We start from the raw sequence: 17,304 nt of genomic DNA, 5'->3' as shown, positions 1-17,304 counted from the left end.
AAATGTAAACATTTAAGTGGCCAAAGCTAAAAACACAAATACTGGTGTGCACACAACTGGTTAAGATTGGGCTGAAAATATGACTGCTAATGTCAGCTTATATCATCTATCTTGATGTTACCATTCCTCTAGCATTAGTCAGAGGTACATGTATCTGAATATACATGTATATATAATACAAGTATTATAACAGAAATTTGGGATCTAGTTTGTATCTTCACTAGTACAAATCAATATAGTTCCAAATACATGCATTAAAATGGCAAAGTTACATCAGTTGATAATATGACTTTTTTTCCCAGTGTCAAAAATTATTCAAGATACATTTTCTTAGTTTACCTCATAAGCATTCTTGATGTTCAGAGGCTGGCCTATAGCTGCTACATGACCCACAATGCCCTTGTTCCACTCCAGGCGAATGCAATTGTTTGAAGCTTCTTCCAGGGTGGAGCCTTCTGCCACATCAAACAGCCTGCTTACAAGAAACTTCTCGTTAGAGCTATCCTCACAGACCAGGAACAGGGAATAACGATCAGCTGCTATGAGCTCATGGATATGTAGGAAAATTTTGTGGCAAAGTGCTGTGACATCCAAATGACTAGAAATATCTTTCACAAGTTCTAAGAGTCTTGAGCATTGATCCCCTGCGCTGGTCCCAATCCGTGGAGATTGCAGAGGCATCTGTTCCTTCTTTTCAGAGCCAGAGAGGAAGCTCACTGCTCCTACTGAGTCCTTGACAAAAATGGGCCTTAAGGGTCTGTCAAATTCAGAAGCAGAGATTTTCCTTGCTGGAGCCCCAGGGTTGGTGGTCTCTGCACAAGCAGGCTGGTGACAAGAGCAGGATTCACTCTGGGTCTTGGTTCCCTCCTTGCAGACTGGGATGGTGTGAACTCTCTCAGCAAACCATGCATTAACCATTTCTCTGTAAAACCAAAATAAAAGATACCAAGTGTTGCAAGTTAAAAATCGTACTAATTGGAACTAATAAACGTATAAAGACTACGCTACCAAGAGGATAACTTCCCACCTTTTGAAAGGTTGTGCACCTTTAGTGCTTTTCTGTACCAATGTTCTTCAGTTTTAGCCAGCACTAAGTCAAGGTTAAGCAGTAATGTTTTATGTCCCACAAAAAAGGAAACTATTTCTGCTCAGAGGAAATAACTAAGTAGCGCAGAGGATGACTGCCTAGGCTGTGTCTTTCAGAGTATAAAAGATCAACAGTTTACAACATAGCTTTCTGTTTGGAAAGTTCTGGTCCTCCCATTCCTAGGATGTAGAACTCTTTAGCTAAGATAAACAAACTTTCTGTTTAAATCCAATTTTTCCAGACCATTTCTCTATTTTAAAAGATCATTTTGAACTTTAATTCCATCAAAACACCTGAAACCCCTCCTATTTTTATATTTTCTGTACACTATTTTTAAGTTAACTTCCCCCATGCTCTCTCAGAGTTAAAGAATGCTGTTTTAAGACTCAAAGTACAGAAGTTTTGCTTAAAAACTGTCAGAAAGAAACATTCAGATTCAAAACCCTTTAAAATAATGAAAAGACAGGCTGTTTTCATGCTTCTTCCCATTTCCGTCCAGATGAAACTCATTGCCTACTTCAACCTATAATACGGAATATCCCAGAATTACATTTTTGATGAGTTTGATCAAAAGATGCCACCCATCTCTAGTATTTAACTCTTTCTGAAATGAGCTAAGTGGTATAGTGCCAGCCCTAATATGGTCTTCCTAAATACAGCTTTTCTTGAATTATCCATAAGCTAATACATTATCAGTAACATTAATGTACTTTTCTTATCACTCTAATATTTTCATATCCAAAATCTTTTTTTTTTAATCTGGGGCTTTTTATTTCATATATTCAGTGAAGAGGCTTCCTTAGAGCACATGATCAGCTCTCAGAAGAGATGGTTTTTCTCAATTACATAATGTATAGGTTTATGAACAGCAAAAATCCTTTTAAGAAGTCTGATCTTTTGGAAATGTCTCATGGTGGTCATGTTTTAAATTTGGTATATTTTTTATTTGCTCAGCAGACCGCAGGAATTTCAAGAGTGAAGCTGAATGAAACCATGGAAATTAATCAGGTTAGTCAGCCAGTGATCAGTCGGTTACATGCAGTAGTGTATGTTAAATATGAAGAGCCTGGTACATAGCCTTCTTTTCTTTTTACAGAATGGCTTCAACTGTGTTGTAGAATGCAGTGGTGCAAGTGGTTGCTGCAAATGATTAATTGCTAACCAAAGGTAAAGTAAGTGATTGAAATCCACAGATATTATTTCTATTCACAGCAATCCACAATATGAAAAAGTGGTATTTTGTCTTCCATTAGGACAGTTGAAAGAGTTTCTCAAATTTTGCAATCATGTATGATTTGGAGGCCTCAACTGTAGGCAAACACACTGTGAAAAACTTAAGTAGGGTAGATTTATAAAATAGTGCAAGTGTAAAGGGAGCGCCTAGCCAAAAGAAAGGCATGATATTACTGCACACATTCCACTTCGGTGTAAACTACCTGGTAATTTTTTTCCCCTCAAAACACATTCAACTGGGGTAACACTCAGTATAGCACTGTAGAACCAAATTCTTGTCTTGTTCACACTGATGCAACTCCAGATGAATAGGTGGTAGAATATTCTTTACTTTTGACTCTGTCTGCACACTGTGTTCCTGTTCATGCAAAACCTTACAAACGTGGTTAATATCATTCATAGTTTTACTCATCTTCAAGGCTGAACGGCCAGTGTAGTCATATAGGCCACTTGTGAATCTTCTGGTCTTGAGCTGTTAAGGCTCTTTGTCATGAAGCACAGAATTAAATGTTGGATGCAGTTAAGGCAGAAGGATTTATGCCTCCGAGTTCCACAGAGGCAGGATTTCATTCCATGTTTTTATATTTTCCATGAAGCTCCTGAAACACTTCTTGCTGTACCAATAATGTACCTCAATCAACATCTATTACAAATTTCCCAGCAATCTTAAACTAGTCCAATTACTGGAAACATGGTGCCAGAGAACACAATGAAATTCCATTGTTATTCTGAAAGTGTTTTTGTTCATCACTCAGCTACTTATTTTTAAAGAAAGAAAACTATGCTTTTTAAGTATATTAATAGCTCCCAGTGATCCTTCTTTAATACAGCAGCAATACATATATTTTGGTAAGAATCACTTCATCCCAATGTTTTGTACAGTGAAGAAACAAAAGGAACAATTAATATATTGTTAGGACTCGGATGTTAACAGGATTTCTTTGTAGCACTTAAGACGCATAGATATTAGAATGTGGGAGGTGCGGCTTTATTACTGAAATACATGGTATTATACTTTGCCTGGGACAGTATCACCATCTTTGCAAAAGCTGTTTCAATGAGAGTTAAGATAAGAAGTTAGCATTTGATGACATTTTACAATTCCATTTTTTTTAATTGTAGGAGAAAACAATTACAATTAGTGATGAAAATGACCAAAACTATCTTTAGGAAAATTAAACAGGTTGAAGCGCAAAATTTGAATGTAAACACATCATGAGTTTTGAAACCATTGCTGATAACTCTTGCAGTAGGATGTGTTGTGTAATATATGTATTTTTAAATATAACCTTCTGAAGAAAAGTATTTGGTATTTTTAATTTTTTTTCTAAACAAAATTTAGTATCTAGCACTAAGGCTACAGAGAAAAACCTGAAAATGTGAGTTGGGTGCACTTAAAGCCTCAGACACAGAAAGGTAAATTAGAGAATAATGAATATATTTTTTTAAAAGGCTCATGACTTGAGCCAGTTTCATGACTGCCTGTGCTGGCTTGATTTTTGAATGCTCAGGACTGGCATTATTGTAAAATAATTACCCAGTATCAGTTGGAGCAGTCTGTTTAAACTAGTCAGTGATTAGGTGTAGGAAGCTATATGTACTTTGTCTAGGCATGTTTGAAAACGCACACATGTAAAGCTGTACTTACTTGCTGAGTGACTGGAGATTTTACAGGAAGTTGATTCTCTGCTTATTTGCACTTGAAGGAAGAAGATATAAAATGCTACCATTTTGGCTAGCTGTGTTTTATGGTGAAGTTACATGGGTAGATGTGTTGATGTAAGATACAAGGCAGAGAAAGAATCAAGTACCCCTTGTGGATGAAGCAAAAGCTAAAGCAGCAATTTGGTTTATCAGCTGAAACTTGCTATTTTATTTATTTTAAAGTGTCGTGTCACATGCTCCAGCCTTAATAGTGGAATAGTAATAATCAGTAAGAACAATGTATTCTGTATTCTAATACTGGTTCTCACACTACAGTGATGAGATAATTTAGTTTTACCTCCTTCGCTGTTTATTGTGTAAAATAAGCATTTTAATGCTTCTCTAACTTATGGGGATTGTTGAGGGATGTGGGACATAACTGTAAAACCTTTCCTATGAAAGTAATCACATTTCTTTAATAAGGACTGACTATGTATTAGGCATCTGCGTTATTTATAAAGCACTTCGACATTGAACAGAACTTTATATTATGCTCTGTTACTTTCCTTGTAGAGCTGTATATAATTATGAGGAACGTTCCTCTCCCCCTTAATGTCTTTTAGATGGCAATCCAATAACTTGCCGACATAGTCTGTGATTCTCAAAAAGCTGCGTAATTAGTTACAACAGAAAAATCCTCAACTATACTGTTTAAAGCAAGTTCTTCAACTTCAAACCATTTAGGCGTTTCTGTTTAGGCAACAGTAAAGTTGTTCACATTTAGCTGGAATAAGAACAGTTTTCACTGACCTCTACTGAATGCCTCTTCTAACAAGGAAACTATTTAGCTCCTATTACTTACACAGTCATATACGTGAATGGAAAAACTAGCATTAACTGAAATGTAAAACAGTATTCTAAATTCATTTAAATGCTATCAGAGAATGTCTTGACATTTGTTTGCTTGTTGGTATTCCATCCTATTTAACAAGGTTTGACAAGAGTATTCTTATAAACACGACTATTTCCTCAGCACAGAATTAACTCAACAGATATCCAATACCAGACATGTACTGAACCACAAGTGATATTACTGAAAATTAGTAACAAATGCTATGTATGGAAGGACTACATTAAGGAACAAACGTGACTATTCATATGAGTAGGCTTCGGTGAGCGTTGGTGTTGTCAACAGCTGGTGGTAAGGACCAGATCCTTGCTGTAAGAGAGAGACTGTTAAAGTAAGTTTAGGAGTTTCAGGGTTGTATTAAACAGGAACCAATACTGAGCCATACAGATCTACACATGTAGTTCAAACAAATACTATGTTTCCATCCCAGTATAGCCTTTCAGTGACTGCGTCTTGAGAAGTTATAGCCATGTGCATCAGTTTCTCATGCACCACATACATCCTTTACTTTATTCTAAGCCTCCGCTCGAGAAAGCCGTAATTTATCCCAGAGGTCATCAACAGGAATAGCTGACCGTGAAGTAACCTTTTTATAGGCTCTTACATCAGCAAAATCCAGTCTCTCCTCTATAAAACACAGAATTTCAAAGGAAACGGAGAATAGTGACTGCTGAATTTGGCAGGTGACCTCATCAGCAGATGATAAAATTGGAGAGGAATTTTGGAGAGTTGGGGGTGGGAAATGGATGAAAGTACAATGGAAGATAAAACATTTGAGCAAAACAAAAAAGATTATGTGATCCTTCCCTCTCTAATCACTTATATACAACTACACATTTATTATCTGCATTACATTAGAACCCAGGAACTTCAGAGGGTTTAAACTCTTTGAACCTAGTTTGTTAAATACAGCACAGAACGTAGAACTGTCCCTGGAGCAAGAAGTTTTCAATATGAATAGGCAACAAAAATAGAAAATCAGTGGGTGAGAAAACAGACGCAGAGAAGACACATGGCTTGAGCCAGATCATGCAGAAGGTCATAGACCTGAGTGGAATCACAGCTTGCTTTATTTCCTGTGCCTTACGTATCAAACCATGCTGACCTGACACTAATTACTATTCTGCTCACCCAGTGGGAATACTAAATAATTTCTTTTACCCGTCTTCATTGTGCTTATCTTCAAAATACACAGCATACTGATCTTCTCAAAAAAGTAGTGAAGATGTTCAATGAGTTACAGACAAATTATGATTGCCTTGCTACCACATGTGGCCACGCTACATATGTAAGGGCACAGCAATGCGACCATTCACCAAGATACTTTTACACAAAACATGCAAAAACAGAGCACAGAATGAATTCTAAGATACAGTTAAGATAGCATACTGTATCTTATTCATCTTGCCCATAGAAGATGTATAATGATTACTGTACCACAGAAGCAGTGATTAATGAGTGGATGTCAGTTAAACAACAAATAATTCCCAATACATTTTCTTTGCTGCTGAAATGTCTTTCATATATACAACATGAAGGGTTTTAACAAGCATTTTGCAGCAACAATTGTGTGGAATATTTTGCTAATTTTTCATTCAAGCCAGCAATTACTGATATACACTTCAGGGGAGGTATTCAACCCAAACTTGGCTACTATGGAATGCCTCCTTTCAAGTGTCTGTATTGCTGCAGCCTAATCCTGCAAATGTTGAAGTCAACAATATTTCAAACCAACCGTTTTCTCAGTTGCCTTCCTTAAAATAACCACTAGATGTCTACAATTTCTTTCTGATGCCTTGACATAATTTAGACACAGAAATCATTTCAAGGGTTGGCAGCAACTTGAGATCTAGCCAGTTTTAACAGATGAGTTTGAAAGTCACTTGGATATTAAACTTGCCTTCCCGTTTTCTTTCCCATACTTCCTATTTCACAGTGATGTTTAAATGTTTTGTCTCCCTTCTTGCTATGTGAAAGATTTAAATAAACTATATAAGGCATCATTAGACGGAAATAGTAAAAAAAAAAAAAAAAAAACCTATATACAAAATCCTATTAAATGAACTAAAAAAGAAAGTTGACAAAGACAGTAATAGTTTTCCTTAAACCCTTCCGAGCTGTAGTTACTCGAGATGCTATTTCTAACAGTGGTAGGCAAACAGTTTTTGAACATGAAGTATGACTTAAAGTTTGTGTCCATTTTTGGGCACAACTCAGTCAAACATACAAGCATACATTTAACTTTAAGCATATAAGCAGTCCAATTGACTTCTATTTGAATCCAGCTCTAAATGAAAATCTTTAATTCTTGATTCAAACCACGCTCACAAAAGAGTGAAATTAACAACCTTCTAGAACTATGAAATCATATAAACCTTGTCTTATGCTAGTACTATTTTTAAAACAAGAGACAGAAGTTGATTTATTATTTGAAGCAAAAGTATTAGAAATGGGAGGCTTGAACTAACTGGTTGTTCTTGGCCATTTTCACATTTTCTTTAACAACCAAACTGCAAGCCTAACTTTTCTCAAGAATAGCTATCCCTCCCTTTAATGGACTTTCTATTCGCAGTACAAAGAAAGACAAAATGAAATCTCAGGGATATGAAGGTCAAATTCTAAAACATGACCTTTTATTTTTCCTCCAATGTCTACCTCTTGTTCCAGGCTCAAAAGTCTTAAAAATAACTGTGTACCCACTAACTTCTTTGTGGAAAGTAATGACACTTTTGCCAGTGCCTTTGGTGAAAGAGGATTAACAGTTAAGTTCCTACCTGTCTGGAGGCCTAGGATAAGTCTTAGGCACCACTTCAATTTCAATTCAATTCCCAAAATAGGGCTTAAGTAGGACTTAAGTGGTGCAGAGGCTTTGGGCTGGCCCTCTGTGCTGGGGTGAGTTCACTGTAATGCACAAATAAATGGGAAAATATATATCTTTTACTAAGCAAATATATTTTGTGGCTATATTTTCAGTGCCAGACCTAACGTGAAATTACAACCATTGAGTCATTCACAAGGACCATTTCAGGAGGGCTTATTTTCTGGCATTTTGCAAATACCTCCTTTTGTATTGAATGCTTTTTTTTTTAAAGTAAATGATATAAATCACAAAGTATTCCATGTAAATTATATATATATATATTTAGCCAGTAAAGAAAGGCTTGTATTGTGATTTTAATAATTATATTTGTTCATGACAAAAGAAAAAACTTCCTCTTTTAATATTGAAAATGAAAATAAGTTGTAGCATATTAAGTCAAGAATGTATTGTATAAAATTGGTTTGTTTGTAACACTTGATCTTGATCATATATTCCCACAAAATTCAGCTTTAATCTAATGAGCCTGGAAGTACACTATGATATTTAGACATACTTTCTTTGATCTGAAGTCATACTAGACGCTAGCTTATGAATTTTTATCCTGGTGCAGACTGCTAGCACAATGTCTATACACTATGGAAATCTCATTTCAGCTTCAAAAGGCTGGTGTGATATTTTTATTTTACATATGTAGTCTTTGTCCTAATCCTGTGTAATGATGTGAATTTCTTCCTCATTTAAGCAAGTAATAATTGTGATGATTCTGCAACAGCAGCTCAACAAAAAGCTTCCATAAACTTCTACAGTTTAAAAATAAAGAAAAGCGTGAAACTTTTTTGTCTCTCACAAAGGCAATGGATACCTTAACTCCACCTTGTTTCCCCCCTTACCAGTAATTTAGGCCCTGTATTTTAAAGTCCTGCCATTAACAGCAATAGGAATGGAAATAAGATTTCAGATGCCTGTTGGCATTATCGCAAGTACTGTAATACCATAATGAAATTATCTTGAAGCAGAAGAAGGCAAAAGAGCTGTTAACTGTTGAAGTAGTTCGCCCCATCTTTTCTCCCTTTCCTCTAAAGATTACCAGTTGTATTTTAATCAGTGTTGTGCACGCCTGGTTGTTTCTTTGTTACCTAAGGCAAACAGCAAGTGGTAAAAGCATCTTCTCCTGTGGCTGCTCAGTACTAAGAGTGCACTAGTTTATAGCCAATTCTTCGACAGAAATCCCATTGAAAACTCTGTGAAGGACATCAGGGTATGGCTATTTGGGAATTAAAGATGTAAATTGTTATTTAGTGATTTCTTACTGTTTCCTCAAGTGACAGTCTCTTCAATCTGCAGTAACTGCTTTTTTAGACATTGCTCCCAAAATATTTAGGCACAGACCTAATTTTACTTCCAAAATTGTACTTCCAAAAAATACGCATTTACAACTTGATTAAGGTGGGTAGCATGTCTTATTTTCCTAAATGCTTTCTGAATCAGAATTTTAAAGTATTTTGGGGTAATCTTAATACTTTGCACAGTTATTGAGAAAGGAATAAGGCTGTGGAGACTATTTATGAGTGAGACAGCCATGGAGATCATTAAGCATACAAGACAATGCTTTCCAAGATTTTCATTGAAATGAACCTTTTTTTCTTTCTCAGAAAAGCTCTGTAAGCATCTAACAAAAATATATAAGTGGAGGAAAATATTCAGAGCCCTGCATTAATACCACTTCTCCCCGTGGTTTTCAAGCCATGTTCCAAAGAATCAGTGAGTCTGCAGTCCTCTACGTGGTTCACAAGCGATAACTTAGAAAAGAAAGCCAGCTTTCAGCATATTTAAACAATTTGCATGGGATTCTGTGCCTCCACTGGAAAATTGTTAGGGGCCCTTCAATCATACAAGTTTAAAAAAGCACTCCCTACTTACCAAGGTCACATTAGGGATGACTATGGCTCATACCTGTATATTTTTAGGATTAATATTTTTTCATATGGCAGTAACATTTTTATGAAAAATAACTATCCAAAGCATATTTCAGTGCAGAAAATTGTAAGTCGTTCTATGTTCGGTAATCTGAATTTTCACACACTTGCTCCAAAAATGCCATCATTGCCTTTCAGTTAGAAAAAAGTAAGCCGAAACATATTACCAAACAAAAAAATACATAGAATGGATCACATTTATGAAATTAAACATCAGCTAGCTCAGAATGAAAGACGTTTTCCAAAAGCCCTCTAGACACAGAGATTAGAAGGCAAATGTCCTCAGCAATGTGATACTACAGGCAGCACATTACAAACTGATTGTCCACCAACTATCAGTAAAAGTAAGGTGACGAATGTAACCAATGTATTCAATATACATCTCCGCGATCTCTGAAATCCAGCTAAAGTTCAGTTTCCTAGTGAAGGCCACTTTGGTAATCCTCAGTGAAGCACTATGAAGTACCATGCTGTTGGGAACATTTATTTTTCCAAAAACAACTCCACCTTAATTCATTTGTAAATGTTTCCCAACCATGGTTAATAAGCCAAGATGTATTTATAGCAAATAACCCTCTTTCCAGTAAGAGGCATACAAGACTTGGTTTAACAGTTTGCATCTCTCATGCCATACATTTAGGAAACCAGACAAACAGTGTCTGTAACAATGCAGTTGCCTCTAACTGAGAGCAGAGTTTTTACTTTGACTATTTTGGCAGTCTGCTGCCTGTGTGCACAAAGAGCACAAAAAGAGAATCACATCCATGGTATTTTTAAAGGACAAAGAGGTGAGAAATAGAGAACAGAAGTATTCCGTAGACTGTAACAATAAGCATGTAGTTTGAATATGACAGGGCCTTTTTTATTTTTTAAGGAATATAGAAAGATAAACCTTGAGGAAGACAGAAAGGGTAATAGATGCAGCCATAAATGCAGTACGATTCTGTGACAACAAGGGCTACAGGCTATGCCCCTATAACATTTAATTATACTTAATAGCTTCGGAAGAATTATAATTGTAGCATCAACTACGAAGAGCCTTTAACCACAGCATGGGTAAACATAGGACACAATATAAAAGAAGAATGTGCTTACTTGAAAAACATTTCTGCTTTCTGGGAAGGTAAAGATACACAATTCTAAGACTTCAAAGGGGAAAAAGTAATAAGCCGAGTGGAAACCAAGGAAGGAATAAAAGAAACAGTTTAAATTTGGAAGGAACTAGGCATTTAGGAACTCATGAACCCATAAGCGTGCAGTAACAAACCCTCCAGCCAGAAGGTTTGTTAAGCAGCAAATTGAATCATGAAGTGAACCAAATTCATCTCTGCCTAAACTTCACTGAGTGTGCTGGCAATGTATTTCCCCTTTGTTGTTCTGCACTTTGATCATACTGTAGCACTGTATGGATAATGCCTATTTATATACTCGCTGTATACCTCTTGTAAACCTGTAACAGATTTCTGTAGCTTCCTACTCAAAAGGAATCACAATTTATTTGCATACTGTAAGGAGGCATAAATTTAAAGCAATTCATCTGGATGTATATGCTTGCAGGACTGCAGCCTTGCGCTGTACAGGTGGAAGTCAATTCACCGTAGCTTTATCACAGAATTTATCCGTCCACATAGTCACCAAAGACTTGAGGTAGGCAGTAATGTGGCCTGATTTCAGACACTATCAACCTCCCTCAAGGCTTTTCAGGATCAAATATAAAGTGTAAGCTCTTCGGGTATAATTATCTTTTCCAAGACATTTTAGGGGAGAGGAGAAAAGCAGATACAGATTTATTAACTAGGAGACCTGCAGACCTTCTCCTCAAGGATCCAGATTATTGATTGGTGAGCCTGTCAACTCTAAAAGTTGTCACACCCAGGTTATGAAAAGTAGTTAATACAAACCAATTCTGAAAAAAAGATACTTTTTCTTTTAAAGTGTTGCCCTACCAGAAGATGTTCTCTCTTTAAACAATGAAAAGAGATACAATTAATATCAAACTGACCTATGCAATATGCAACAAGAGGCAGCTGTTCAAGGAGTATGTAAGATGATGTGACTGCCATACTTATAAAAAAAGCCAAAATCTGCAGGCATGAGACCACCCAAATTATTTATTTTAGAGGACTGATTAAACATCTAATTCTGCAAACAATTATTTGTGTGGAAAATAGCAAGAGAACTACTGTATAAAGCACTGCAAGAATTAATTAATTACAGAGAAAAGAATACCATGTGTAAAAATAATTTAATACCTATCATAAAATGTAGTTGCTAAATTAGATTGTGATCCAGGGCTCACTCCTGTCAGTGGAAAGGGCTTATATTATTCTGTAATAAATTGTTGAGCTGTGTGATCTGTTCCTGCTCCTGTGTATGAATATTTGAAAAACAGATACAGAACTATCATTTGCCACTAGCAATTATAGTTAGCAGCGTGAGGCAGTATATGCCTCTGTCCTCCATGAGCTACCAAATTAATTAACTTCATGGTTAATTGGCTTTAGGACCAGTGAGAAGTTAGGCATATTATGAAGCAAAACAAAAATGAGCAGCAGTAAATTAAGATTAGAAAACAGTTGAAACTCGTTCAAGGAATGCTGCTTTACTTGACAGAGTAAATATAATGCTAGGTAACCAAAACATTAAACAGCATAGTCTTTGTTCAATGAATTGTTATCATACAACTATTCAACTAAAACAAAGCACAGCACAAGTGGTAGCTTTTTTCTTTTCAAACTCTAAAATATCACTACAATGCAAATTATTAAACCTCTTATCAATGTACATTAGTACTGTCAAACTGCTTAGGCTTAGGAGGTATCATTTTAATGAGTAAAATTAGAACCGACATACGGTAAAGTAACTCATAACTTCTTTGTCTTTTCAAATACAGACTTACACAAACATGTATTACTGCCTATATATTTCTAGCTTTCTATTTAAACAGTAAGGAAAAAACAAAAAAAAAGTTCCATGCAAGACAAAAGAGAAGATAGTTCCAAAACTAATGCGATGTTTCCATCACTGTAAAAACATCACAGAATTGTTGCCCGGCAAGAGTACAAACTCGACCATTTTTTCTGCAAAACCTTCTCTAAACGCAGAGGCGAGGCATCGCCGTCACAGAGACACGACTGACTTGTACTTTGTGAACTGCTGCCTATTTCAGACCTACACAAACACAAAACTGTGCCTCAGCATTAAAGAAAAAAGACTAACCAAACCTCTCCATAGGGAAAACAAATCTGACACAGCGGTTACTATTAATTACTATTCATATTTGTTCAATACTACTTCCAGTTTCCAAAGGAACTGTGGCAAGCTGAACTAATAAAACGCTACTTCTCAAAGCTGCTAACACCCTATTTCCTGGGCAAACTACCTACCCTTCAGTTATATACCATGCACTAGTGTTCTGTAGAATATCAAGGTTAACTACTTCCCTCAGTTACAGCTATGCAAGTCTTTTTTTTTTTTTAATCAACATTTTAAAGACATTTTAAAAGACGTTTTTATTATTTTTCTATTAAATGAACCTAAGGAAGAAGCAGAAGAAGGAAAAGGACCGCATGACAGATGGTTACAAGAAAGCAGGTGACCCCTGAAGCTTCCTAGCTTGCTGCGAGTCAATTATTAATGGGGATTTCTCTTCTTACCGCCCCATCCCATGCAGAGAGGAGCAGCAGCAAAACTCATTCAAAATGCATCCATCCCTGCTAAGTGACTTGGGAAAGAAGTAAATCAGCAGCGATGAGCAGATGGTGCAAGCAGCTCGGGAGCAGCAGCGGAGAGAAGCGAGCCCGCGGAGATGGTGTGTCCAAGGAGCAAACCACAAGACTTACTAACTCGAGCTCTCCACTAAGATAAACCGTGGGAGCCGCAGATCGCCTGAGCTCTGCATCCCCACTGCTTTGTTTATCGGAAAATATTCAAAATGGAAACCTGACTCCACTTCTAAAAATAGCTGAATTTACTCAGTTTCAACTTGTGAGTCCCACTGCTGAAGTGTGACAACGGTGAGCAAATACCTCGTCTTATCTCCAAAAGGCAGCATGTCAAGCCAGGTGCAAAAGCCCCGACAAGCTCTTCTGGTCGTTACATTAGGTCTTTGCAAAAGTCAAAAACAAACAAAAATGAACAGAGGACAGAAGCCACCCTCGAATAGTCAAGAGAGGAAAACGTCCCGGCTCTGCCTGCGCTGCGCTGCGCGGCGCTGCCGTGCGCGGCGCGCCGCTGCCCCCTGCCGGCGCCCGGCCCCGCCGCAGCCTCTCCCCGGCGCGGCGGCGGCCGCCGGCCCTGCTCGCTGCCTGCCTCCGGGCGCCGGCTGGGGGCACCCCGCAGCCCCGGTACGCCCGGCTCCCTGCGGAGCTGCGCGCACGTCCTCCGCTGCCCCGGCCCTGCTGCTCCGCCCCGTGCTGCAGGGCACCTCCCGGGAAGGGCAGGGATCCCCCGGGGCTGCAGCCCCCGCTGCCCTCCCTGCCGCAGCCCCCAGGGGAGCGGCGCGGTGTCCCCAGCTGCGGCAGCCCCCTCCCCGTGATATCTGCGCTCTGGGTAGGGCACCACGAGGTGCTCGTCCCCCTGCACAGACCCAGCTTCCCCCTCCGCGCTGGAGCTCTTGCTGCAAATGCAACAGCCGCGGCGCTAGCGGCCGCTTCAGCCTCTGCAGCTTCCTGGGCACTTCCCGCGGTCACCCTCTCCGGCCGAGTCGCCCCTCTGGACGCTGCTGAGATGTCCAGAAGCTCAAAAGCCCACAGGTCCACTAAGCTCTTCAAGAGCAGCACTTTGTTCTGAGACAATTTAGTAATGACATAATATCTCCTCCCCCCCCCCGCCCAAAGAGATTAGATGTTATCTGAGGCTACGGCATATTTCTATCTAGTTTGCAGGGCTGGGAAAAAGATAGTGCCTGCTATCGTGAATACTGATGGAAAGTGAACTATGTAGGCTTTAAAACAACAACAACAGCAACAACCAAAATCCAGGGCAGCGAGATATGCGTCTGGGACAGCTTCATAAATCTGCTGGTGCACTGCACGGAAAGGTCCCACTGCTGGGGCTGTAACTTCCTAGCAGAAAAGCCCTGCTGGGCTCGGGGGAGCGTGCGGTGCGGGGAGAGCTCCGCCGAGACACCCCCGCGCCAGCCGCACACGGGCTCTGCTGGCAGCGGAACAAGCCGCCGCTTGTTGGTTTCAGTTCTTCCGAGAGCGGGGGTTGGGGCAATCGCTTCTTTGGTTTTCTTTAAAGACAACCAAGGGGAAAGAAGAGTGACCTTTTCCTGAAAGGATCTGCCTCCGTCCGCCGCCTGCCCCTATCCTTACCTTGTAGCTTTCCTAACAAAGTAAGAGCGGGTGAAGTCGCAGTGATCGTCCAGCCACGCTTCCACCGCTTCCTGCTCCGGCGGGGGCGGGCAGCTGCGCTCCATGCTCCGCGCCGCCCGGTCCCGCCGCCGCCGCCGCGCTGCCTCTCGTCGGTGGTGGAGGTGATGGAGGTGGTGGTGCTTCCCCCCCTCCCCGGCCTGCCGTCTACCGAGAGGCAAAGGCGCGCAGGAGACCCTCCTCCCGCCCCGCTGCTGGCGGCCGCGCCGGGAGCCAGCGCCGCGCCTCTGCCCCGCTCCCAGGTGTTCGCCCGGCGCGGGCGGCAGGAAGCCGCGCTCAGCCCCAGCCCCAGCCCCAGCCCCAGCCCGCCGCCGGCTCCAGCGCCGCGCCGTGTCTGCGGGACCTCGGCGCATCCTCCCGCAGCGGCGCGCCCGGCTCCACCTCCCGCCGCCGGCCCGCACGCCCCGGGGCCAGCCCGCAGCCCGCAGCCCGGCGAGGCAGCGGGCGGCGGCGCCTGGGTGCGCGGCCGCGGCCCGGCGGCTCGTGTGCGCCGGGCGGGCTGCTGGGCGGCCGGCGCGGGCATCCCCGCAGGGGAGGAAAAAGTGGGGAAAAAGTAAATTATGATGAAAAAGTAAATTATTCTCCTAGAATCTGGCAACAGGATTTCACCCCCCCCCCCAACACGCACACATACTTCATAGCTTTCAAGGTGTGGCCTGTCTCAGCCTGCTTAGAGAATGGGGTAAATCAGAGGTCCCTTTAGAGTATCTCACTGTTGGATGTGGATAGATGTTGGATGCGGATCTCTGATAGAACTCAGCCTTAATGTAAGTACTAAGTTCTGGGGTTTGCATCCTTCCTGTCTACCGTCAAGCTTTTAAATCTATTTTAGACATTTGGTAAACACACCTGGCTTTGAAGCTGCTCCAGACTCACAGTTCCTATTTTCTCTAACATTAGGCAGCCAGATTTGAAATTTTGGATTAATGCTGAGTATCACTTTCATGTATTGTACTTCATCAATTCTCAGCTATACACATATGCACATTTATAATAATTTATAATCTCCGATCGCAAAAGACCCTATATAAAGTATGATTAATAGCATACATCCTGTGTCCTCACATGCAGTATCTTTGAAGCTAAGACATGAATGACAAATACCAGCACATTTCTTTGGAAAGGGACATACAGGGTCTTCAAAATGATTCTCCTGTATGATCAAATGAGAAGTATCATAGATGTATGTAATGCTTTCTGCCTCCCTTGATCCCCTGCAGTATATGCAAGGTGATGAGCTTTAGGTAAAGCAGACACTTTTCAAATTGTTTGCAATGCATATAGAAGACTCCACTCCCACTCCTGAGAGGAGAGGGGGGATTCTGCAGTGTGGGCAGAGGCAATGGCAGGAGCTTCACAGCAAAGGGATTAAGAGCCTGTCCACAAGCTTGGGGGGAAAGTTTTCATTTCCACTGTCCTTGTGTAACATCTGTGCATAAACCTCACTTGCTTGGGCATGTGTGTCTTTTGGCTCTTAAGAATTTCTCTGTGATATGAGGCGCATAAAAAGGAAAGTTTTACATGAACAAAATTCTGTTATAAAATAAATCTCAGAAGAAATGTGCATGGTAACCCCAGAGCAAAATGGGAAGATAAAGTATAAACCAGTAAGACATGTTGCAGGAGTCAAGCCACCAGTCAAGCCAAAGAGAAATCTTTCGACAGAGAAATTCAGAATGCTCAAGCAAACCACATAAACAGACAACATAACAGTAAATGAAGTTGATGTTCACTGTCAGAACCTGGAAAGTATAGTATGTTAGAAGAAAAGAAAACAAACCAGTCATGTAACTCATGTTCTAAATTAACTGTTTCATTTCAGAGAAGGGTTTTTGAGGCTGTACTAAACATGGCAATAACAGCTTCTGAGCTAGACACATCTGTGCGAAAATAACATTATGTTAGCATGTATAAGAAATATAACAGATATGCAAAATATGCAATTATAAAATGTTAATTATAAATGCCTTTCCCTGGATGGTCTCATGTGGAATACTGAGCACAGTAGCGTTCATCCCATCTCAAAAGGTTATTGCAGAATTATCAGGAGAGATCTAGAGAGGAAAAACAAGAATGACCAAGAACATGGAAAAATCTCTTCTGCAAAGAGACAGAAAGAGATTGTGTACAAAAGGATGAATACAAATGTATAATTTAATGACTGGTATTTAAAGAGCAGGATAGGATCTTCTCTCTGTCTCATAGGAGAATAACAAGGTAACAGTCAATGAAATTATGTCAGCTGCAATACATACTGT

The 17,304-nt window shown here is 40.0% G+C and overlaps 1 protein-coding gene and 1 long non-coding RNA gene across 8 annotated transcripts in view; one reads left to right on the top strand and one right to left on the bottom strand.

Annotated features, from left to right (window-relative positions):
- The window catches only part of PDE5A (phosphodiesterase 5A), a 71,003-nt gene extending 55,627 nt beyond the window's left edge, over nt 1-15,376 (bottom strand). For 2 of the 7 annotated variants that reach the window (XM_068941716.1, XM_068941715.1), the window contains exons 1-2: nt 14,990-15,376; nt 340-922 (exon numbers count right to left, since the gene is read on the bottom strand). In XM_068941716.1, coding sequence (XP_068797817.1) covers nt 340-922; nt 14,990-15,093 — 687 coding nt within the window. In that variant the 5' untranslated portion in view covers nt 15,094-15,376. Of the gene's footprint in view, nt 1-339; nt 923-3,968; nt 6,881-13,327; nt 13,504-13,699; nt 13,855-14,989 lie in introns of those variants that run through there. The other 5 variants (XM_068941718.1, XM_068941717.1, XM_009674851.2 and 2 more) reach the window with 5 other exon arrangements.
- Nucleotides 1-17,304, top strand: part of LOC138067149 (uncharacterized) — a 133,199-nt gene that overhangs the window by 70,414 nt on the left and 45,481 nt on the right. The window contains exons 3-4 of the long non-coding RNA XR_011140857.1: nt 2,042-2,095; nt 2,184-2,254. This is a non-coding gene — a long non-coding RNA (uncharacterized lncRNA). The remainder of the gene's footprint in view (nt 1-2,041; nt 2,096-2,183; nt 2,255-17,304) is intronic.

This window comes from Struthio camelus, chromosome 4 (assembly GCF_040807025.1).
Source record: "Struthio camelus isolate bStrCam1 chromosome 4, bStrCam1.hap1, whole genome shotgun sequence".
Lineage (NCBI taxonomy): Eukaryota > Metazoa > Chordata > Aves > Struthioniformes > Struthionidae > Struthio > Struthio camelus.
The sequence above is the reverse complement of the archived record's forward strand: the minus strand, read 5'-3'. Positions and strand labels throughout refer to the sequence as shown.